The sequence below is a fragment of the Protobothrops mucrosquamatus genome, unplaced genomic scaffold (assembly GCF_001527695.2).
Source record: "Protobothrops mucrosquamatus isolate PMUCROS unplaced genomic scaffold, P.Mucros_1.0 scaffold65, whole genome shotgun sequence".
In the NCBI taxonomy this organism is placed as follows: Eukaryota; Metazoa; Chordata; class Lepidosauria; order Squamata; family Viperidae; genus Protobothrops; species Protobothrops mucrosquamatus.
This window is the reverse complement of record NW_015386443.1, coordinates 414,189-438,815: the sequence shown is the minus strand read 5'-3', so window position 1 is coordinate 438,815 and position 24,627 is coordinate 414,189. Positions and strand designations below refer to the sequence as shown.

General features: G+C 33.5%; 2 protein-coding genes across 2 annotated transcripts in view; both read right to left on the bottom strand.

Annotated features, from left to right (window-relative positions):
• Nucleotides 1-673: 673 nt before the first annotated feature.
• Nucleotides 674-4,803, bottom strand: TSHB (thyroid stimulating hormone subunit beta). The gene is made up of 3 exons (XM_015812065.1): nt 4,733-4,803; nt 2,786-2,954; nt 674-993 (listed from the first exon to the last, which is right to left on the bottom strand). Exons 2-3 carry the CDS (start codon nt 2,951-2,953, stop codon nt 763-765), a joined length of 399 nt encoding a protein of 132 aa, XP_015667551.1. The 5' UTR covers nt 2,954; nt 4,733-4,803; the 3' UTR covers nt 674-762.
• An 11,289-nt stretch (nt 4,804-16,092) lies between these two features.
• The window catches only part of SYCP1 (synaptonemal complex protein 1), a 48,299-nt gene continuing 39,764 nt past the window's right edge, over nt 16,093-24,627 (bottom strand). The window contains exons 20-25 of the mRNA XM_029283366.1: nt 23,075-23,185; nt 20,867-20,959; nt 20,451-20,525; nt 19,345-19,371; nt 18,709-18,855; nt 16,093-16,245 (exon numbers count right to left, since the gene is read on the bottom strand). Coding sequence (XP_029139199.1) covers nt 16,093-16,245; nt 18,709-18,855; nt 19,345-19,371; nt 20,451-20,525; nt 20,867-20,959; nt 23,075-23,185 — 606 coding nt within the window. The remainder of the gene's footprint in view (nt 16,246-18,708; nt 18,856-19,344; nt 19,372-20,450; nt 20,526-20,866; nt 20,960-23,074; nt 23,186-24,627) is intronic.

Genomic DNA, 24,627 nt, shown 5'->3' with positions numbered 1-24,627 from the left:
AAGAGTGTGGGGGTGTCATTCTTCCTAAAGAACTATATGTTGATTTCAGGACACTATGTGTACATTGCACCAAGGACAATACAAACAGTGTTATGTCCCTGCACTTACTCTACTACAATAAAAATGCTCAAACCAGTGCAACAACAATCTATGTATTTGCATTTTGTTCTTCTGAGGATTGCACTGAGCTTTCTGCAGCATGCTAAGGATTACATTTCAAATGGACAGGACTTTTTTTCTTTAAGGATTTTAGTATACGTTATTTTAAAATTTTATTTAAATGTTAAGTTCTTGGTCATTGAAAATAGAGATAGTAGGAAAAGGTTAACTCTAATTTTTCCGGTCAGAAAGCAGAACTTAAGACTTCATTCCATGGAGTCTTTGCTCTGACCTGTAGTAAAGAAAAAGCGGTTGTTTTTATTCTTGACTCTTTTTTGCCTGTGAAACCTAAGAAAAAAGAAAGTCACAAAAACGAGCAGCCTATTATATTTTACTGTTCTGTCATTGAATAATTGGACAGATCAAATTCATGGATATGCTAGCCAACTTATTTATTTTTGCTGTTGCTGCTCTTTAGCTGTTGCTGTGCATGAAAGATACAGAGAACCAAGACCTCAAGGGTTATGTAGCTTCTAAAACAAGGGTGTCAAACTCGATCGCATCACGTGACATATTATGATGTATCGCGATGTTTTTTGCCATTGTGGAGCTGGGGTGGGCATGGCCTGCGCGTGACACATCCAGCCCAGTTTGACACCCGTTCTAGAACATTGCACAATAACCAGCTCCACTTGCCTCCTGCACACAGTCACTGTAATCAGTGTTGCATTTCCCACATTTGCAACTCACTGCCACAGGATAGGAATAGTAAGAGACAGCATGGTATTGACAGCCAGGTATCATCACGGTCCTGTACACCAGGTCCTTGTATGTACACACATCCTGGGATAGGGCACTCGATCTCCGGGGCAGTAGCTTCTTAACATTACTGTCCTGTAACAAAATGCCAACAGTTATTCTGTCTTCCTAATAGACTTTGTTTAAAATTATCCTGATAAAAGTTGGGTTCTGCTCTTCACTGTGCTTCTAATCACTATGCAACTGAAATTAGAAGGATCCTTTCATCATTATAGGAGCTTTTCAAACTAAAAGTCAAGCAACAGCAATCTTGCTGAAATGAGAAAACAGTTAAAACTGATCCTGTATAAAAAGATTATGAACTGTTTGAGCTATTAGAAAAGAATGTGCTTAGAATGGGCACTTTGGAAGGGCAATTGCTCATAGATAGCACCTACTGTGCATGCAGAAAGTCCAAGTTCATCTTTGGAGAAGACTTAGGAAGATCCACTGCAGAAACTCTGGAGAACTGACTGTCAGACCAATGTGACTTTGAGCACAAATGGGCTGTAAAAGGAAAAGTCAAGTTTTTTAATTAGACTTATCCCAATCTAAATTTCAAGGGATTCTACTATAGAACCATCAATTAAGATATTTAGTCGTTGTTATTTAATTACTTGTTGTGGCTTACTATTTAAAAAAAATAATAATTTAAAAATGAAGCAGATCATAAGGGTCCAGAAGACAAGCTCTATAAACAGTAAAATATATGAGGCTCAATCACCACTCTAAAGCATGGTCTGGGAGAAAAATTACATTTTCAGTGACTTTCTGAACATCAAACGGAACCATACAGACCTCTGGAGGGGCATGCTGTTTCAGAGAACAAATGCTAAGGCTTGCTTCTAGATTTCATTACTTTATCAAACAGACATGTAGTGCATTCACTGTACTGGACTTCACTGGACAGATAGTAAGTATCAGAGATAATCAGTTCTTCAAACATGTTTTAATTTTTTTTATTGGAAGAATCTGTTCTAGTTTTTCTACAATTTGCAAACTAATGTCTTAATTAATTAGGATTAGAAGGAATGGCTTTTGATGTAATCTGTCTCCCAGAGGAAGGAAGGGAGGAATTTTGGAAGTGTTGGAAAAGGTCAACAATATATTGAAAGAAGCACAGTTCTCTAATAGTAGCTTAAACATCTGGAAAATTGAAATCCTGGTGTATTCTGCATATTAACTACCTACGTTTTTAGACCCAACTTGAGAAAATAATAAACAACCATGCATGAAGGGGGATGTCATATTAAAAGAAATTTCAAGTTATGTTCTTTTATTATAGAAGATAACTTATTACAAATTATTCTTGTAAATTTCTTGTAGGTTTATTCTCTTAAAGCAGCAGTGAAAAACTATCAGTTGTGGGAGAGCACCAGGCTTTGTATGACATGTTTAGAACTCCATTCTACATCTTAAGAAACCCAGTTTAGTATGTCACCTTTCCCCCAAATTTAAAAAAAAATGCAGAAAGAAATCAAATTTGGGGTGCAATGTCATTAATGGGGGGAGGCATAAAAAGCATGCCAGCAGGTCACATACAGCCACTGTACACACTTTTTGCACATTTGCTTTAAAGAAAGATAAGCAACTTCAGCCCGTATCCCTTTTTTTTTGAAGCTTATAGCACCCCTCCCCTCAGCTGTTTTTCACTTTCCCACCATTTCCAAGTCAGATATCCATAAAAACTTTGGTGCTAGCCTAAATAAATGGAATATGAAAGAACCAGTTCCAGATGTCTAAAGTGCAGAACATAATCCCATTCATTTTCTGTTACCACCTCATATACTGTGGCCCCAGTCAGCCCAAAAACCCAAATATCCATGTTCAGATATATGCTCAAGAAGAACTATAAGGAAAGACTCAGAAATATCTTACAAGACCATACCCAGGTCATGCAGAATCCTTCACAGATGGTGGTGTTGATAGCTAAGCAGTAGCCGCATTCTCTCTTCTCCACATGGATGACATAGTCAACAGGGATACAAAGAGCCAGACTTTGCCCCAAAGTCAAGGCAAATACTAGGGGCAGAGAGATGGAAAGGACAGGATTCATGCTGGATATAAAGATAAAGCAAAAGAAAATATCACTAGACTAGATAGAGACAAGTAGCATTTTAACAGGAACAGAAATCACACTCATAGCAACACCCTTTATATCTTCCTGGTCTTTATTCCTCCAATTCCATATTACTAGAAATTAGGGGGAATTAATCTCATGCTAAATTGAAGGAAGGCACATTGAGATAATTCCCTGCTTAATCGCTATACAATGCATAGATGAGAAATGTACCATTTGCACACATGGATGCCTACACACAAACACACACACACACACTATCTTCTTTGACCCAAAAGCAGATCCTATTTTTTCCTTTTCCCCCTTATTGTTGTAATGCTGTAACATTGTTGCTTTGACACTACTGTATAATAAGAACATGAAAGCCAGTCTGATTGTAGTTCTTACATTTCTCTCTAACTCCACAGAAACTTTGCTAACAAGAAAGAACTGATAGTTCATCTTCATGCAACAAAGGAACAAATATATATTTAAAACAAAGGGAAGGGAACAGAAGTTTTGCATGGAGTGGGAAAGCAAGAGAAGTATGTTTCGTTCAGCTTGGACAGAAATCAAAAAGGTGCCCACTGGGATATATAAGATTTTAGTGGAACATGGGCTTCTAGGGTTGAGACAATTCATTGATTTAACAGGCCTTTGAATGAAATGCACCATTATTTTAAAAAATGTGGAGAAAATAGCAACTTGACAACCCATCAAAATATACCAGTACAGGGCAGCAACCAGCCATTGGAAGGAGGGGAAAGAGGGGTAATGTCAGCCTTTTGCTAGGACAGAATGAAGCACAGGAAACCAGCTGTTTTGAACTAGAGTTGGAAAACATGGACGCAGTGTGCAATGGGTTGGAAGTGGGAGCAGGATGATGCCATCAGATCCTGTAGTCATTAAGTGGTGAGTGGCTCATACTAGCAATGAGCCAAACAAAAAGTGAAGAATCTGTCCCAACTCTTCTCCAGCACTTCCAATATTGGAAGACAGCAATATTTTCTTCTCTTATTTTTCTCTCTATTCTGTTATTCTGTCATTCTCTCTATTCTGTCTCTAATATTTTAAAAGAAAAAGCTGTTTCCTTGCAATTGTTGACTTCCTTGTAATGTTTGATTTCATACTAAGCTGATTTCTGGTGAACATTTTCTAGTTTGTCAATGTTCTCAACATGTGACACCTGAATAATTAGTGCTCTAATTTCAGCTTCATAAGCACACACACACTCCAAATGTTGCCAAATAATATCAAGCTCATGCAGGCAATTGTTTATTCAATGCGACCAATATTTATGACACATACAGTATATCTAGTTCCTAAATTCAGGTATTCATATTTATTTATATTGAATTTCATCTCATTGTTCAAATGTATTGAAACGGTTTCAGATTTTGATATTTTCTGTGCTGTTATACTTTCCACACACACTTTGCTTCATTCAAACATTGTTTCCAGAACCTATAAACTAGTAAAGCCATTGACAGAGAAAAAAGTTTGATTAATGACAGATCAAATGCTGATGAATGATGTAAAGAAGCATTGACAGCATAGTGAATACTTTTTGTTAAAAATTATCTCACAGCAAACAGAATCCTGCTTAAAAAATGCTTCTAAGGGATAATCATGTTATTTTACAGCCAAAATGCACCTATCTTGTGGCATCTCAAAAACAAAGCAGTATATATCATGTTTGTTTTGTTGAACACTACATGTCTACAAACATTTTTTTCTAGATTTTCTAGATTCACAGAGGCATATAGAAATGCATACCTATCAACTCTGCTGGGCTGTCCAATCTCAGAATACCTCAGGAAAGGAGAATCACTCTCTTGGCTGCAGTCTTTTCTTCATGCAGTCACCCTGTGTCTTTGAGTTTGCTTCCGAGATAATGCCCAGTTCAGGCGCTGGGTGTGCATTTTATATTCTCCAGGTTAATTCCTAGCTGATCTATTGTTTATATAATTGCATTAATTGCTTCTTCTAATCTCAGTAATATCTACTGCAGGAATCATACAGGGCTCATTCCAAGGACATGGAATTGGAAGAAGTGGAGTTAAAATATCTCTGCCTGGCAACTGAACTGTAATATTACTTTAAAATTCTTTTATTCTCCATAAAACAGAAATACATATTTCTGAGTCTATGTACATGCTACTATTGGGACTGAAGTATTTTGCCATACCATAGCTGAGCTTATACAACTTAGCTGATCAACTGCAGAACTCTGCCAGGTCAAAAGCCACTGTGGAATTCTGGAATTTAACATCAATTGAGGTTGGCAGCTAAGATGATTTATTCTTGGCTCAGCTGTGGTGCAAGCCAAATTGCAAAAGGTCATCTGTATTTTTACAAGAGTGACGTTCTGAAAGTTGGTGAAGTCTATTTCTCATTTTTGCTCACCCATACGGCAGGTCTTTTAATGCTGGCTTCTTTAGCAGAGGTGAAAAGCCCCAAATGACAAACAGTGCAGAAGAGCAAGCAGGCTAGCAAACTGTTGGCTCTTTATGTATTTCTTTTCCTTTTGTGTGGAATCAATGAGATTTGGTTATTCAAGTATTAAAATGCTCTACAATAAATCCCAGTTCATGAAGTCTAAGAAGCAGCTTGGACAGGACATACTGTAAAATAAATAGCACTGCTTCTAGGTTCCTATTAGTCAAGTGAAGGGACAATTTGATTGGCATATTGTTTTCAGTATTCCTTGGTTAAAGAACATAGGAAAATGGAAACATTGCCCTATGGAAGTGCCCATAAACTCTTGTACAGACATCATCTCCAATATAATGAAGTTAGTTTCAGTGAGGGGTATATATAGAATAAAGGAGTCAAAATTCTGATACACAATGAATACAACTAAAAAAAATACATGATTTTCTGCACTTTTATTTATTTAGCAAAATAGTTCATCTGATCACAGGGAATTAGAGTTATTCCATTCTTAGAACCTTTAATAATATATATATTTTTATTAGAAAAATTGCCTACATGAGAAAAATAGACTGAATGTCTGAGACCAGCACCAATTTATTTCCCATCCTTTCTTGTTGATTGCATAGCAAGCATGCTATGAAGAATGTGACTATTACAATTATATAAACTCAGAAATATAACACAAAAGAAATGGATAGAGTATGAGAAGGAAGAGAGGGGGAGGGAGGAAGATTCTTAGAAAATATTGGTCAACCCTTCTGTTTAGTTCAATAGAACACTCATTAAAATTACATGTAATAACTGTGGGACAGAAAATGTAATTATAAAATCATCCTCCTGACTTATTTTCCGGCATAATTATAGACCATTATTAGGCTGATTTCTGGAAATGTGTATGGTATCTAGGAATACTGAGAAGTTTAATAATGGAGGTTATAATTTTAAAACTTTTTTAAGTGTCCGTATTGTACACATTTTCTTATTTATTTCCATTAGCATTTATTCCAACATAATTTGCAAAGTTAAGTTGTAATAAAAGAAGCTGGGTATACCTTTGAGTGTCCAAAGCTTTTGTAGAAAATATTTGAACATTATAAAATTAAATATTCATAATGTCAAATAACTGTTGTTTATGTGGCATTTAATATCACTCATATGACATCATTTGAAAATTTCTAGTTTTCTAGAAGAAAAGAATAATTTCATTTTCTATGATAGATGAATTCTCATGGTTAGCAAAAAGAAGCAAGACTCCAACATATAGCAACATTATCCATCACTATGACATTACATTTCTGTATATGTAATTTTGCTTTGCTCCAGATATTCTCAGAATTCTCTTCTAGAAAAGTTTTGTCCAGGACCTACACCAATGTGATCAGTTTTATATTTAATCTTGCTATGACTGACAAACCTAATTCAAATCTATTTAATGCTGACTATCTATTAAATTAATGACTTCTCCAAGAGTCACTAAAATCTGAAAATGCCAACCAATGACAGCTGGTCCTTGCCATTTAACTGTGAATCATTCATTTCTAACCTTTCTTTTAACCAAAACAACCTACTAACTGACATCAATCATTTACACTTTCATGAAATGGAAGCTACCATTTCTATATTGCTATCAAATGAGTAATCCCATCCAATTGAAATAATAAGCACTAGATGTGCTCCAGAGATAAATGCTACAGAAAATGAAAGATTAATATTAAAAATTCAGGCAATTTAAAGATATCACAATGTTGCATAAATGTAAGATTACTGAAAAAATAAGCATTTTTGCTTTTGCTTCCTGTAAAGAATTACATTTGAATAGGAAGTGGGAAACATATCTGTTGGATCATGTGTTAAGTGGATATAAATCCAGTAAGTTGACAGGAAACAGAATCTTACCCAGAATGTCTTAAAAGCAGTTTAGAAAGAACAGCTGTCAAAGGACTCTTTATCCACAGTATGTCAGAACTGTGGAATATACATGAAAGACAAAGCCAAGAAAGACAAAAATATTAGGAAGGGACTTAACAAAGAGCAACAGAAACTTGGCAGAATTGAAGATAGAAATGGACATGGGAAAAAAAGGAAAATCTTTCAAAGGAATCAAGTTATTCTAATCTCAAATTGGTATGCTAAAAGATAACAATGGACAGATAGTAATTTATTCAAAGATCAAAGAAAAATTGAAGGGATACACTGAAATATTATAGAGGTGTCAATCTCCAAAGTACCTGAGAAGTAGTATCCCCTACTTACAAGCTCTAGTAATAGAAGAGGAAGTTAGATCAGCACTCTGGTCAGCATCAAGTTGTAAGACTACACTACAGGAATTGATGATACTCACAAAATTATGGCAAGCAACAAAAGTGTTTGCTATTTGCCATTCTTGTGACTTTTCCTGCTATTTAGCCACCCACACTCATGTATTTGAGGCTATATAAAATGAATAAATAAACCAGTGGTTCTCAACCTTTTTAATGCCGCGACCCCAACCGGTCGTAAGTCGAGGACTAAGCCAGTCGTAAGTCAAGGACTAAACCGGTCGTAAGTCGAGGACTAAACCGATCATAAGTCGAGGACTACCCAACCGGTCGTAAGTCGAGGACTTTCCCTGCCCGGGAGCGCCGCGCATGCGTGGTTCCGCCCCCTGCGCCGGCCGAGGCGTAGCTGGCAAGCGGCAGAGACGGAGCAGGCCGACCACCAGCTGGCCCAGCCCAAGGGAGGTAAGGCACCCGCTGGAAAAGGGGAAAAAATGGCAGACAAAAAAAATGGCGGACAGCCTTGCTTGGCGACCCCCGTGAAATGGTCGATCGACCCCAAATGGGGTCCCGACCCACAGGTTGAGAACCACTGAAATAAACGTTTTAGGAAACTGTTATCTATGGAAATGCAAGAGTTATATGCCGTGCTAACAATCATGTCTTTTTTGTTCCAGTGCAAATGAGGAAATTGGTACTCATGAAATTATACTATTTCTATAAAATCTGGAATTCTGAAATATTAAGTTGATTTTGGTTCAATTTTCTTTTTAGTTTTTTATACTTGTAGCAGACAAGCACCATCTTGTGGCTTACTTAGAGCATCTCTTTCATTTTCTTGTGTACTGCCTTGTAGATTTTCTAGTTGCTGATACCAAGCAAGGCAACTCTGCATTTATTAGAATTTCCCTCCCTCCTTCTTCCTAATGAGGATGCTCGTTTCTGAAAGAAGAAAGGAAATCCTTAGTCACATAACTTTAAACTACACAATTGGAAGTCATATTAGAAAAGCAGTTTCCACTCCTGGTTTTTATTTCCAGCAAGGCAACACAAGTAAGATGCTCCCCAAAAGTTAGATAGTGGCAGTGAAAACTACCAAGCCACTAACTCAAAGCAGGGGATGGGACCAAGGTGTGAACATCCAGGCATCCAAGACAAGCTTTCAGACTCACCATACAGGCACAGTGCAAAGACAATATATATGAAAATATAAAAGATCAAAATATGCATTTTAAACAATATCATATGTAAACTAGCTTTAACATTTAGACTGAAAAAAATTTCCACATTTGTTCTAAAGATTGAGGCAATTTGTTGAATTTTTAAATTAAGTAGCACTGACCTATTACTTCAATGCAGTAGGAAGACCTGTTTGCCAATTTTATAGAGCACAGAATTCTAAGGTTGTCTTTATATTCTTAATAGAGAAAAGGAAGACATCATAATTGATTATATACATTACAATGCCTTCATTGAACTAGTTAAATGTATTTTAAATCAAATATTCATTTTGGTTAAAGAATGATTTTATTATCAGTATTTTAATGTATTGATTTTCTCTTTTTTTAAAAATAGTTATTAAAGATTTTAATAGTAAAAAGTAAAACAAACTGAAATCAAAAAGAGGCAGAATAGAGATTAAAAGTGCAGAAAAAAGGGGGAAAAGAAAAAAAATTAAAGAAATTACTTCCACACAAGTACAACTTGATATTACATTATAGAAATCACTTCTTCCTGTATCTTGAACTTTATCCATCCACAAATCCAAACATGATTACTATTTCTGTCCAGTTTCAGCAAAAAGTCCAGACTGTAATATTTGTTTTAACCCTGATCACAGTTCAAATGTATGTTCCTTTCCTTTGCTAACATTCTTCATCTTTGCTTCATTAAGATGCTCCTGTAACATTTGATACTAATCTCATGTACCAAACACATTTATATTTTCATTTTAAAACATATGGAGTATTGGCTACCTGACCTTTGGAAAACCCCAGGATGAATTTAGGTGTTGTACTGGGAGTAGAAAACATGGGCAACAGCTGGATTCAAATAAAAGTTTCTTTTTACAGTAACGTATTTATTGTTTTGACCACACTTGACTTCTTGTAATCTAGCATGAATATTGATTATTCACTTTGGATATTCTGGATTTAAAATACTTTACTGAATAAAGTCTGTAATTCTTGCTTATTTGTATCTATACTATTTTCCCAATGGTATAATTTGCTTAAATCTTTTACAATGAACATTTATGCTGCTTCAGAAGACATATTTGTAGTATCAAAATGCTTTTACTTGTCCAAAACAATGAGATAACTCCCCAAATTATGTGTTGACAATGAAAATGCATCAAAAATTTAATTTAATCTTAGCATGAGGTAGCATGAAGATGATGAAAATTATCAAAATTCAAATTTAATTTAATCTTAGCATGAGGTGGCATGAAGATGATTCAAAATTATCATTTATACTTTAAAATAACCTGGACAATTTTTTTCCTGGAAAAAAAACCACTTGGATATTAATCCCAATTTATGAAAACATTCAGGATCATTAGGAAGGCTATAAAGGATTGTGTTTTTGGATGTGGCTAAATCCTTGTGCCAATTAGGAATATGACTTAACTCAGTATGAGAAAATAAAATAATTTTATTACCACAATGTATTTCCAATAACAGTTAATAATATTTTGCTTCCCACTTCGAAAAACTTGAGCTTGTTTCATTGGTAGTATTGTACACTTAGGTAAATAACATAAACATTTATATTTTTTAAACTATATTTTCAATAATAATAATGACAACATTCTTATTTGTTACATTAACTTCAACCTATAGAAAACATGGGAAGACTAACAAAGGGTTAAGGGAAGAAATCTTGCTTCGCTTTTCTACTGAGAAAGTATAGGCTATTCTGCTTACTAATAATTGTTCTTACTTACTCACAGGTCAAATCCTTAAGGGAGGGATGTGTATACTTCTGATATACAACTGTATCTACAAGAAATGGGTTGCTCTATAAGATAAACTTTTAAGAGATTTGTTCAACATATAAAGTATTTTCAAAAGAATTGGGATAAATTACTGTAAAAACAAGTTATTGAAACAAAATGTAAAAAGTAGACATGTGTGAAGTGGAGCTCCTTTGCAGAGCTATATCGACTCTGATCATCAGAGTATTTCATTTCAATGCAGGCAATGAGATGGGCTTCACTGTAAATATCATTAGAAATATGTTGCAAAACAATGCAGACACAGCAGTGGCCTCTTCAACATGCTAGCCCATGCTACACCTGGTATTGGTATTGGGATTAGATATTGGGATACACTTAGCAAAACAGCTTCAAAGGGCATGTCAATCTATGTGCCCACACAATACGAATAGAAAAATAACATTGAATTTAAATATATTAGTTAACTGAACAATTAATTCTTCTAAAAAGAAAAAAGATTTGGTTTAAGTAAAGAGCTTTCCAGCTTCTTTCATTTTTTTTCTTCTGTCGATTTTGGAGATTGCAGTCCATCCTGCCTCTCGCATCTTTCTTACAGTGGCAAGTTTCATCGAAGATCCTGGAGTTTTCAGAATAGATGGAGCTTGAATCTATAAATAAAATGCTTGACTTAGTATTTGGTAAGTAGTCATTCTGAAGTCAAATTTGGCTTCCAGGGAATTACTAATACCTGCTTTGGTGTCCGGACGTATAGATGAGAAGATTCTGAGTAATCTTTATTCAGCTTTTTAAACATTTCTTGTTCTGTTACAATACTCTTGGGGGGGAAATAATTGTTAAAAGTAAATATTTTCATCTACTGAATCTCTTCTTTCCTATTTCATTAGATCCTACAAAAACTAAATTATATCTCATTTAGGGTGTTGTATTAGCCACTAAAATGTACTATTCTTTCTCTTTTCTCTCTCAGTTCACAAAAAAGGTGATCTAAATTCATAGTAGGAAAGGAGATCTACTCTTTGCCATCTCCTCCATGTAATCTTCATTGCCCTCACTGCTTCCGTACATTATAGGACAAGAATGTATTAGTCAATGGTGGGGGAAAAAGAACTCTTAATTTTTTTTGCTTTCACATGTAATGTAGGGCTTCTGTGTATAGTAAATAAAAATGTGGACATGAAATATATATTACAATGAATAAGTCCCCCAAATCTCTAATCAAAAATAACCTAATCATATTCCAATATTCCTAGAATATACAGTATAATTCAGACAGTTGATAAACATAACAGTATAATGCAGTTCTCTAAACAATATTTCTATGGAATCAGTTAATAAAGTTTCAGCAGACTAATTAGATATGGCATTTATAAATGAGAAAAGTAAACAAATACCATTAAATCAAGAACAAATACAATGTAGGTGTATTCTGGAGGAAAACACTGAATGCTTACAGAAAGTTTGGAATGACCTCCAGATAAATTAATTGGGAATTTTGATAGTATCATAGTGATAGTATCAAATATCAATTCATTAACTGGAATCCTACAGCACTGAAGAATAAAAAATATGCCCAGTTGACCATCCTTTTATTTTACATAAACACAGATTTCATTTCACTTAATTCAATGATTGTGAATGACATCCTTAGATATTGGAAAAATAATTTCCAAGTGAAGAATCCAATGCATCCTACAAGAAACAGAGCCATGTATAGCATTTTAGGAGGCATATTTGCTCCCTATGGCAAAGCCATTCCTGAGGTTCTGGGCTTGAATGGACATTAATGGAAGACACCTGCTTCATATAATCCTAATACATTACAGTTTGACAATTTATCTGAATACTTTCTAGATAACCAAATATAAAAACTTGTATGGGGAGGATACATATGAATTGTACTGTCCTGCTAAGTCTAGCCTGTCCTACCCAGGCCAGCAGAGAAGGTCTACTGTGGATTCCGTCAGTCAAAGAACACTACTGTCTTCCAGAAGAGCCTTCTCTGCCGCAGCATCCACTCTTTGGAACATCCTACTCACCAGGGTAAGACCTGCCCCCAATCTCCTATCATTCCGTAAGAGCCTAAAGACCTGGCTCTGCAAGTTGGCCTATGGACCCAAAGGGGAGTTCAACTGGTGGCTGCTACATTGGTAGCAGATGCCACCTCCCCTCCCCTGTTTTCTGCTCCCCACTTGCACATACTTTTTTACTAATCATATTGATGTATTTTCTTTGTTTTCTTTTTCCTTGGATATTTTACTTTTGCTTTGTTTAAACTTTTTAGTTTTTTATGATTGTGAGCCATCTAGAGTAGCCCCATGGCAAGATAGACAGCAAATAAATGTAATAATAATAATACATATATGTGTGAAATAACCATTTATTTTACAAATCTGGAAAAATTATTTCCAAATTTTGAGAATTTTTGTTAGTTACTCTCTGCTGGAGGGATTCCAAGGCTACATGTATTTTGTTAGCCACCTATAGAAAAAAGAACACTGAACTACATAGACAGTAATGATGGTTATACTTAGTCTATATCTAAAAGTAATCAGATATTTAGTATTAAGTTAGCTTTAATTTATAAAATATCAAACATTATTTCATAGCTTACAAAATTTTTATTCCTAATCAGTTTCTGGAAAGTTTGTAAACTGCAACATAAAAGGAAACAACTTTACATGTTACTGGGGCATTATAATTCATTATAATAGCATTTGTGCTCTGCTAATCTTGACAATATCAGAAAGATCAAATTAATACACAAATTTCTATATAGCAGGCAGTTGAAAAAGGGCATGCTCAATGGTCCCAATTCACTTATTTTACAAAGGCATCACTATTTCATATACAGAATTTTTCTGTATTTCTTCTCTGCAATTGTGGAAGGAAAATATTTTAAACACAGCAATGGAAAAGCTTTCTATACTTCGAAGCTTCTAACTGCTGGAATATACTGCTGGTATTATTAAATTTTTCCAATTTTCAGGAAAAAATTAGGCATACTAATGGCTGCCTGGTGTTCATAATCATTATTACACCATTGTACAAACTTTTCCATATCAGAAAAAGGTTAACAGGAGAAAGCCTAAGAGTGTTAATTTTCAACATTAATGTTATATTCCATGTAAATTGTAAACCACGATCAAGGATGAAATGGGCTAATTGCACAGGTAAATAGGATGACTTTAATTAGTATTTTTGAGGTCACAGATTCAAGTCTGAACTTAAAATAACCATATTCTTGCCTGTGTTTTCATCATGTCTGCATGAAGACATAAAATTGTTTTAGGAACATATCTTCACATCTGAATCTCTGAGCTTAAAAATTTATCAATCAGGGACCTAAAATATCTTTTTTACTTGAAATGTCTTAAAGGCAGCTGGAATATAATTACTACATGTATATTTCAAGAATTGAAGATTGACAGTTGCAGTTCTCTATGCATGTTGGAAAGAATATATTATATATGTTTTCTTACTACCAGAATAAAATGCCATTGCCAGATACTTAGATGCCCATCTATTCACCAGATATGTGTTTAGGTTTTCTGGCAAAAATGTAATTTTAATAGTTTGTGATTAATATCCAATTTCTTTTTACAGAACCAGGCCTTTAAGAGTTATTTTTCATTCAGTAGATGTTCTAAAATAAATGGCTACATCATCCATGTATAATATGGTATTTATTTCTCTTCTACTTAAGCAGCACTTTCCCCCACAGATTTTCAATTATAGCCTTCAATATTTCTTTGATACACAATAGTTAAGATCTTTAAGAATGAACTCAGTATCACCTGTTTGTGTCTACTGACTCACTTTTTTCCTTTGGGAAAGTTTCTATTATACTTGCTTACTTTCCGTCTATAGCTACCAATTAAGAGCTAAATCCTTTTAATTCCCTTATTAACCTGATTTTGTCTTCTGATCTATTTTCTCACTGACCTTTAGTTAAGTAGTTAATGTGCCACTTTTTATAATTTATTGGGATTAAAGTTTTCAATGATTAATTGGAAATGGCAGCTGTTGTTAATGAGCCCTTTACTATTTCCAATAAATAAAAGATTTATTTTGGTTCAGGTAAGAACAGGTTGATAAAGGTTGGATTGGAAATATTTTTCTCCCTTTCTTCTCATCTCCAGTCTGGATGTCCTTCCCTTATTTGTTCCAGGGATTCATGCTTAGTTAGTCAAGTCTGACCTTGAATCTGAGTCTTCATACCAGCTTATCTTCTTTGGAAAGTAATATATTTGGTGCTCTTTTCCAATTGCCGTTGTTTCCCTCTACCTCAAACTGCCCCTTTAGCAGAGGATGAATATCAATATAGTTTAAAATCTGTACTGGAATAATTTAAAACCTTTTTCCCCTTGCCAACTCCCACACCCCAAATATCCATCTTTCCTGCAAGCATTTAAATGTTATATTTGTTTTATATCCAGAATAGATTAGAACCACTAATTGTCCATTAGGTCACTTTGGTTAATCTGTCGTCAAAGAAGTTGGGTGAAAAGAATTTTATCTGCTCCCATTCATCTCACTTGTAATAATTTGCACCATAATTTTGTCTGGAGGGGGAAAGTTTCTACCCAGGTCATGATAATAACAGTTTCAAAATGATTTGTTTTTCCAATCTTTTTCATCTCTATATTGCCAGCCCACTTTCCTTGAGAGGTTGTGTACTGTATTTCTTATTCACATGGTACATCAAATCAATATCAACACCAGTGCAAGAAACTTCAACTCTCACATATTCACATCCTCCCCATTTTCTAATTGTATCCCATCCTCAAGAGATACAAGTTCTTCACTTTCCCTGAATAATACTGCAGATTATTAAGAGAGGCATAAAAATTTAAATTGAACTCACTTATCTTGTTGCACTATAGCAAGTCTTCTAGTTTAAGTTGTTGTTCATCTTTGGAATTATTCTGCAAGTCCAAGCTCTTTCTACGTTATTTCCTTGTTTTGATCTTACATTTCTTGTGTTCATCATATTTCCCTATTCTATTGATAATGCAACACCCCCTTCTCAAAGAGTGCAATAGGGCTTGCAAAAAAAATTACAATAAAGTGAATCCATCAATGGGAAAAATTTAACAAACCAGAAGCAAAGAAGCTACTATGGAATCTCTGAAGCAAGTTGCTTGTATCTCTTAGTCTTCCTTACTATGTTGGCAATATTGAGAGTCAATAAAAGATTCTCTTGCCCAGACAACCATCTTATATATTTACATTTTTCCAGTCATATCATCTACACCTGTAACCTTACAATTTAAAAATATTTTCACTTCATTTATAACTTCCTTTTCATAATTTTTTAATCAAGCCCTGATGAATGCCCTGCTCTTGCTCTAAAAACAATTTCAAAATCATGAATAACTGAAACAGTTGAAGCTATTTAACTTACATTAAATATTATTATTTAAATTAATAAAATAATTCTACTTTTTGTACATGTTTCCAGCCATTTCAATAAAAAGCAAGAGTAATTTTTAAATTAATACCAGGAGGTCAGTATTGTCAGAGCTGTCTGACCGAGAATCCAATTCCAAAATAACTTTTCTTTTCTTTTTTCTTCCTTCTGAAACTAAATTGGTGCTTTCTCTTAGCAGTTTAGATTTTGGTGGTGTCTTTACAGTATATGTCTATGAAAAATAAAATATTAGAAACAAGCTATGATAGCTTTTAAACAGCTAAACCATAAGGGGTTCTTAAAATGTTTTAAGCAACATAATGTTAAATGTCTCACTTGATGCAATTTCTTACAGTTTATGAGGGAAGGCATCTGAAACAATTCCACAAGGTAATAGCACATTAACATTTTCGTTTGTGCATATACTGAGGACTTGAACTCTAGGGAGAGGGTATGGAACATCCTAATGAATCAAAGTAATAATGCTCCCAGTAAGACTGCCCCCCCCAGTGAAAAAAATTCAAATATGTACATTACTATTCCTGTAAACCACAGGTGTCAAACTTGCTGCTTCACATGACGTGTCGCAATGTATCGTGACTTTTTTTGCATTGCAATAGCTGGGGTGGGCACAGTCTCTGTATGATGCAACGGACTTGCAGGCCACCAGTTTGACACCTCTGCTGTAAACTTTTGAGGAGTACTTAGGGTTATATTACATTACACTATACAATTTATGCATGCATGTATGTATGTGTGTATGTGTGTTTATTTAGTATTTAAATTAGTTTTTAATTTCTAATTTAATTAGTATTAAATTATACTATTTAATTAGTATAATTAAAACTTTAATTATACTAATTAAACACACAGATAGTATTTAATTAGTAATCTAGTAATATGGTTATTTTTGGAATTCATAATATGATATATGTATGGGCTATATATTTAATTCAGATTAAGAGATTATGATATTATATACTATTGCAATTATTAAGTGATTGTTTAGTATGTATACCTTTATATTTTCAGTTTTGAATGTTTTCTTTGGTTAAACTAAAACAAGAGTGTATTTAATTGTATAACTGTATCTGTATTGAAGACAGTTGGAAGGAATCCTTTTTTGTTATTTTTGGTGTTTGTTTTTTAATTTTACTTTTTAAACCTGTCCTTGCTATTCAATTCCCATCTTTCCTATTTGGTCACAATTTTGTATTTTATCTCTATTTATGAAATTTAGTAAAATTCTTTAAAAAATTGAAATTTCTTGAAAGTCCAACAATTTTACCACTAGCATCATCATCATCTTCAAACATTTTTATCTCAAGGATAATTAAGATAAGAAAGAGATGGTTACTTATGCCAACATGATACAAAACATATGAAGAGAAAACAAATTAAAAATTGCATGATAAAATGAATGTAAATTTTAAAAGAAATGATAGTGGAACTATGGAAAAAAATAGTAAAATTTACACCAAGCCACACAGGAGAGAAAATTGGTATAAAATGTTCTGTAAATGGTATATAATTCTTGCAATAATTACCAAAATAGATAGATCACACAATAAATATTAGAAATGTAACTTTTTGCCATATATATATTCATGCAAAAAGACTCAAAAGTTTTGGGGAAAAAAACATACCAAAGCCTTTAGAAAATTCTGAAAATAAATTTTTAGTGGAAACCACAAATATTGATCCTAGAGAGCAAAATGAAAAAGTACCACAGCTTATTAAGATATATGCCAACAGCGACAAGAATCCAGCCCACACAATATTGCAAAAGAAAACAAACCTTGCTGACAATACAAGATTTGAAAGAGAAATCAGAGAAAATGTGACAATGGAAAGATTGACTGTATATATTCATAACAGAAGTCTAACCACATTTAAGCAAGAATGGCATCCTTATATACAATATATAACACAAGGCAAATTAAGATGGAAATTTTTGGGGGGGAAAAGAAGAAAACTATCTAAACATAATTAAAAGAATCTAAATAAATAAGTAATAATTGCAGATGTTTAAAAATAATTTAAAAATATGTACCCATTAATACTGATGGAAAAGAGAAAATAACAAAAGGGAGAGGGGCTGCTTAAATGCCTTTTCTTGCAAATACGTTATGGTTTTTTTTGTTTTTAAAATTGATTTTTAATTTTTGTTTTTCTTCATCGCTGTATTAAATCTCATTTTCTTGAATTTGCACTTGAAACATCATTTCAGTGTAATGTTTATGCAACTGCAATACTACTACTTTTCTTTAAAAAATGATAACATTTATAAGTTAGAGGTTATATTTATATGTATATATTCATATGTAAGTATTTTATTCCACCCCATTTTTATTTCGTTTTCTTGTTGCTTTTCTTTTGTCCTTTTGTGTTTTCTTAGAAATATTTTTTGAAATGGTTTGCCGCTATCTCTTTTCTAAGGCAAGAGTTACAGTTCCAAAGTTACTCAGTTAGCTTTGTGCCTAAAGCGGAAGTAGAATTTATAATCTCCTGATTCCTAATCTGGTGCCTTAATGGTTCTAATGTACCAAAAAGGCTTGAATTAATAAAAATTTTAAAAAAATTAAAACATTTTCTCTAAATATTAAATGGTTAATATTTGAAAACCATCTTCACACTGTCTTTGTAAATCTAAAATAAATGAAAAGGAAACAAAATAATTTGTTAAGAAACAAACCTTGGCAGGTGTCCATGAAGACTTCTCTGTATATTCTATGTTCTCATTAACAGGTATAAAATGTTGATATATGTTCTTTTGGGAGTTAACTGACTGAGGGTCTGAATTAGTGGCTTTAGGAATTTCTACAAGTGATGCCTGTAGTTTCTAAAATTAAATATAGTAAGAACAGTACAAAATAATAAAAAGAAACCATAAATTCAACTAACTTGAATTAATCTAATTTATAAGATAAAATTACTTTAGGAGTATAAAAAATTCTGATAAAGAAAGTTAATCATTCAATTTTATGTTTTTTATTTTTTTCCAGCCAAACAGAATGTGGGAAAGAAATTACCTTAAGGGACTCTGGACTTTACCTGTCTATCAGTAGGCCTGTGTCTGAAAACTGAATGATCAGCATGATCATACTTTGAAAGCTGAACAGATCAAGACTAAATTTGATTTGGAGGGAAGAAGTCAGCAAAGTTATATTAAGTTTAAAAAATGAGCCAGATCAGGTAGCAGCGAAATCAGAAAAAAAAATCCTAAATGCTCTCAGCCCCCCTCCTCCCTCCTGGCCACATGATCTTGAACAATACTATTATGAAGGAGTTGGAAAGAATTCTAAAGCCATGATCTGCATGCTCTCCTTACCTGATTTGCTTCTCTGGCTAGGTTTTCCTGAACGTAAAAAAAAAAACAAAAAACAAATCAAGTAAAAGGATTTTTTCCATAAAAATGTAACGTGTTTTGATTAAGAAGTCATTTAACTTCAGAAGGGACCTTAACACCTACTCTCAGCTGAAAATTTAGCAAATGAAAATTGATAAATAAGCCATATTAATTTTCTAATTCAGTTGAATGGATACGCTGGTAACCATCAGCATACCTAATTGTGTAAAATTAGTAAAACTAAGCCAGCTTGCCTTGACTCAATCATTGCTCCAAGTTATTGATTATATTGTATAATTTATTTAAAATAGTTGGTGAATGCTGTCCACTTCAGATTTTTCAAAATTTGCTAACACTTTAAGTCTTAGCCTTTAATCTGTTTTTTATTCTTCTTCCTATTTAAAATATATTTTAAAAATCATAAAAGTTGCTTCATGATTGACAAATAGGGCAAACCACTATACAAATTCCACTTTTACTATAATTTCAATGAAGATGCTACATTTATCTAAAATGTAGTAAAGTTATTCCATAAAACATGTAGTCCTGAATACAGTATGCTTCATAATATATTTAATAATGTTTGGTTTAGTAACCATGTTAAAAAGTACTGTTAAAACGTGTTTTATCAATAAAGGAGAATATTTGTAGCTCAGGGTTGAAATAATGGGTGGTGGTCTCTGAACTTGGTTATTTTCTTGCAGATGTTTCATTACCCAAACTAGATAACATCATCAATGTATTGGTGATATTACCTAGTTTCAGTAATGAAACATCTTCAAGAAAACAACCAAGCTCAGAGAGCACCGAAGACCACTCAAACATGTTTTATTTTTTATTAAAAGTAATAAAATGTATTTACTTCTTAACATTTTCCTTCAGTTATATAATGAGTTTATTAACTTGTAATTAAAAATCAGATACGGGTTTATTAAATGGATATTTTATACATATTATTGCTGGATGACATCTTTCATTCTAATATAATAAATTAGGATTTATATTTTAGTGTCTAGTTATATGGAAGAACATTAAGAATCCATTATTTGAACAGCAGTGTATCTTTACTGTAAGTTCAGAAGACATACCTTCTCATTAATTTCTCTTTTAAGTTGCTCCTGAAGAGAAAAAACTTCACTTTTCTTACAAGAAAGTTCATTTTTCTGAGAATAACAATTATGTGAGAAATAAAGTTGGGACAGAACCTATGAAATACTCATAAGTTTTTTTAAAGCAGTAAAGAGTAAATATGGCAGAAAAAAGAACTATTAAAAAGAAACAAAGTTTAACTGAAACTTTAATTTAACTGTAATTTTCACAGCAAAAATACGTGATTTATTGTTGTCTTTTGCCAGGAAGTTTTTAAACTTGCAGTTTTGCTCTGAAATTTTTGAGAGTTCTTTCATCCAAGTAGTAACCAGTATGGCCATGCAAATACTTCAGAAAAAAAATGGAAAGTTGAAGCACCTACATCATCTGAAAATAACTTACAAGATATTCTTACCAAAGACTCTATTTCTGATGATAGTTCTTGCAGTTTTGTCTTATGAAACTCTAGTTCTGTATCTTTCTCATCCACTGTTTTATCATATTGGTGCTGTACAGAACAGATATTTAGTAGTTAAAAATGGATTACATTCCATACTGATTATGTGCCATCAAATCATCATCAACTCTTAGAGACCTCATACATTTTCTCCATGGTAATATGTTCCTAATGTGAGATATCATTAAGAACTGAACTAAAAATAATAAGGCATTTGGATATAATTATTAAGGGAGTGGGAAATCGCTGTATATTATTTCAATTAAGTACATTACATCATGAGTAAAAAACAATTTATCTTGACCAGCAACTTTTACTATGGAGATTATACCACTTTTGTTTTTCAGTGAGAAGTACTGAACTGAAATCAATCTGCCTCAAGCAGATGTCTCTTTTCAAGAAAAGTAATGTCTATTAATGTGCTGCACATGCATGTAAGACCCTTCTGTGGAGCAAAAGGAATGACAAGGCTATTCTTCTGCTCTATTCATCCTGAACAGTGCTCTTTTCATAAGGCCATTTTTATTAATCACTGATCAAAGCATATTGGAAACAAAGGACTTCTTTCTGAAAGTTTTGTAAGTCATAGAATTTTGACTATTCAAATATAAATCAGCTTGATTAAAAGTTTGACATCAGTTATACAGACTCTTTACTAACTCAACTTACTGACCACAAATTTCCTTTTTGTTTCCTCTTTAAGCTCATTTACAGTTTAGTTGTTGTTGTTTGAAGGTGACACATTTAACATTTGTTGAAAACATGTTTTCATAATGGAAACCACCAGCCTGTTGCATGTTTAAATTGGGCAAAGGTGTTCTTATGCCAACAGAATACTTTCTGTGTGGACATTCTAGGTTTCAAGGACAAGGAGCCTTCAGAGGTGAATATTCTGCTGCAGTAACCTTACTGCAAATGTACCATCACATTTCTGGATAGTAGCTGTATGCCTTCATAGCTAAAATTGTTTAGGTGGCAGAGGCCACCTTACTGAAACTACATATTCCATCTCATTTTTCATGCTGGGACATGGGAATATCAAACACGTGGAAAACCAACTATCAGGTATCTGTACATAAGCAAAAATAAAGAAGAGCACTTTTGACTCACATTGGCAGATGAAATGAGAGAGCAGCTACACTAACGTCTTAGCATGAGGGGGAGCATGTAGGTGTGTGAATGCATGTATGATTATATTGATGTTGGTGTAGAGAGAAAAAGAAAGACAGAGATCTGAAATATTTTCACCTCTCCCTATCTAATAAGAACAAGCCATATAGTTCTACTGGCTATATTACTTGACATTTAACTGCCCTGTAAACATACAATCTCAAGATTTGGAAATAAGACCCATATGTTTAATAGGGATATTTTCAAAGAATATGTGCATAGGAACAGCAGTTTGATGGAATATAAGAAAACGAAAGACAGATAAAACAGACACTAAGCAGCAACCAACAATTTATTTAGCAGATCAACAAAAAACAGGATCAGTTAAATTACCTTGTACTCTCGATAAAAAAAAACTGGAATCATACAACTACAAAATTAGAAGGGACCTCAGTGGTTATAATCCAATTCTTTGCAATATTTGAGCATTTTATAATAAATATGAAGATATTAGTTCTATAATTAATATCTATATTCTATATTAGTGGATATCTAAATAATGATTTGTCTGGCAATATCACTATTTACTTTATTTTTACACTACATGCAGCAAAAGAGCACTTAAAATTTTCAATTTTTGCAGTGTTATCCATCCACATATATCTTTTATTGAACAAAACTTATTTTAAAGGTCAAAACATTTTGGACACATTGGAAATTCTAAAATCAGGTGGCGGATAAACTATTTCTGTTCTTATAAAATAACTGTTATGGTGGCCACGGGACAAATCACTTATTTATTAGAAAGTGAAATAATCTCTGTAGATGTTTCCTACCAATTTCAGGGGCTCAAGGGAATTCCTATAAATACATATGATGCTAGATATTGGTGATTTTTCTTCAAAATACCAGTTTTGAACTTGAATATTGTTAACATGTTTTTAAACAAATGAGATAGGGAGCCTGGTCCGCACCGGTGAAGGTTTATGGGAGCACATGGTATTGGTCAGCATTGTATTAACTATCATTTATATGTAAATAAAAGATTATGCTTACCTTATGTTTTTCCATAAGTGCTACCATTTCAGTAATCTTGTGCTGACATCGAATATCTATTTCTTTCTGCATTGCCATTGCTTCATTTGTTAAAGAATTCATTGTTTCTATCTAGTAACAAGACAAAATATATGGCTGAAAGTGATTAAATGAGAGAAAATGATTAAATGAATTTAATTAAGCTAATATACATTGAATTAGCTATATTTTTAATATAATAATTTTCAGTAGCATATATTCTGGATGCTCAGACAAAACCAATCAATATAAGGCAACCTTAGCTTCAAACAGGCATTTGGAATTTGAATCTATCCTGATTGTATTTGATATGGAGCTACTACAATACATCCTTAGGAGGGAAACATAACTGAAATATCGTTTATTATTCATTAAATTTTTATCCCCTATAAGGTAACTCTGGCCAGAATCCCATTATTCCAACCATTACGCCATTCCCATACATACATTTTTACTCATAAAAAACAGTTCTACAAGAATCTAGGAACCAAGCCATTAAGGGCTTTAATGGTCAAAACCAATACTGAAGACACTTGGAGATATGATTCTAATATGATAGTGTTTATTTTTCAGCACAAGAGTTGCTGTATCCTGTATCAGTTGTAGCTTATATTGAAATGTTCCCCTATGCAGAGTGCACTGCAAAGGTGATGAGGATATGAGTTACCATTACAAACTCCTGCTCCAGGTAGTGCTGCAATGGACACACCAAGCAAAGCTGGAGAAAGGTTCTCCTGATCACAGCCTCCACCTGCCCATCCACCAATAGCTGGGAGTAACATCACAAAGCTGCTTCTTCAGGAGTGGCTTCCCATTCAGACTTAAAAATGGAACAAAGAACTACATGACTTCCAAACAAGTAACAATTTTGTATTGTTTGAGTTCAACCTCCGCTTGTTTTATCTTCTCCAGATACTCACTGCCATCAGGGTACAGCCAATCAATACCTTGACAGCTTTTTAATTCAACTTATACAACTGAGTATCATTAATGTACTGGTGATATGTCACCCCAAACTGAGATAATGTACTTATCCAGAAGTATCATAGTGATGTTAAACAACAGAGTTGAAAAAATAGATACTTGGGAGAGCCCATAAGGGACTGCCCAAGGAGTAGGCCACTCTTCCGAAACAACTATCTAGAACTTCTGTCTAATGCAGAAGCTAAACTACTTAAAATCTGCCTCCATTCCCAACTTCTAGAGATATCTCAGTAGGATACATGGCCAAGGAATCAAATGCCATCAACAAATTAAATATGACCTATAAATAGTGCACTCCTCCCAGCCAGGCCCAATAAATGTCATCTATCAGAGCAACCAGTGCTGCCTCAAACCCATTTTGGGGCCTGAATCCTAAAAATCCAGATAATTCATTTCCTCTGAACACTTTGTAGCTGAAAGTGTCTCAACAACCTTCTCAACAACCAGCCCTAAAGAGGAAAGTCTGGGTACAAAGCAAAATTATCCAATGTAACTTAGTGCAAGAAAGGCCTCCATTCCAGATATAATAATGATAGCTTCTGTTCCATTTT

What these genes read in the sequence shown, in the direction of transcription:
- TSHB (XM_015812065.1), bottom strand. Translation starts at nt 2,953, where the DNA reads ATGAATCCTGTCCTTTCCATCTCTCTGCCCCTAGTATTTGCCTTGACT. An exon ending in AAGGATTCTGCATGACCTGG is followed by an intron (nt 994 to 2,785) that starts GTATGGTCTTGT and finishes ATTTTGTTACAG; the next exon opens with GACAGTAATGTTAAGAAGCT.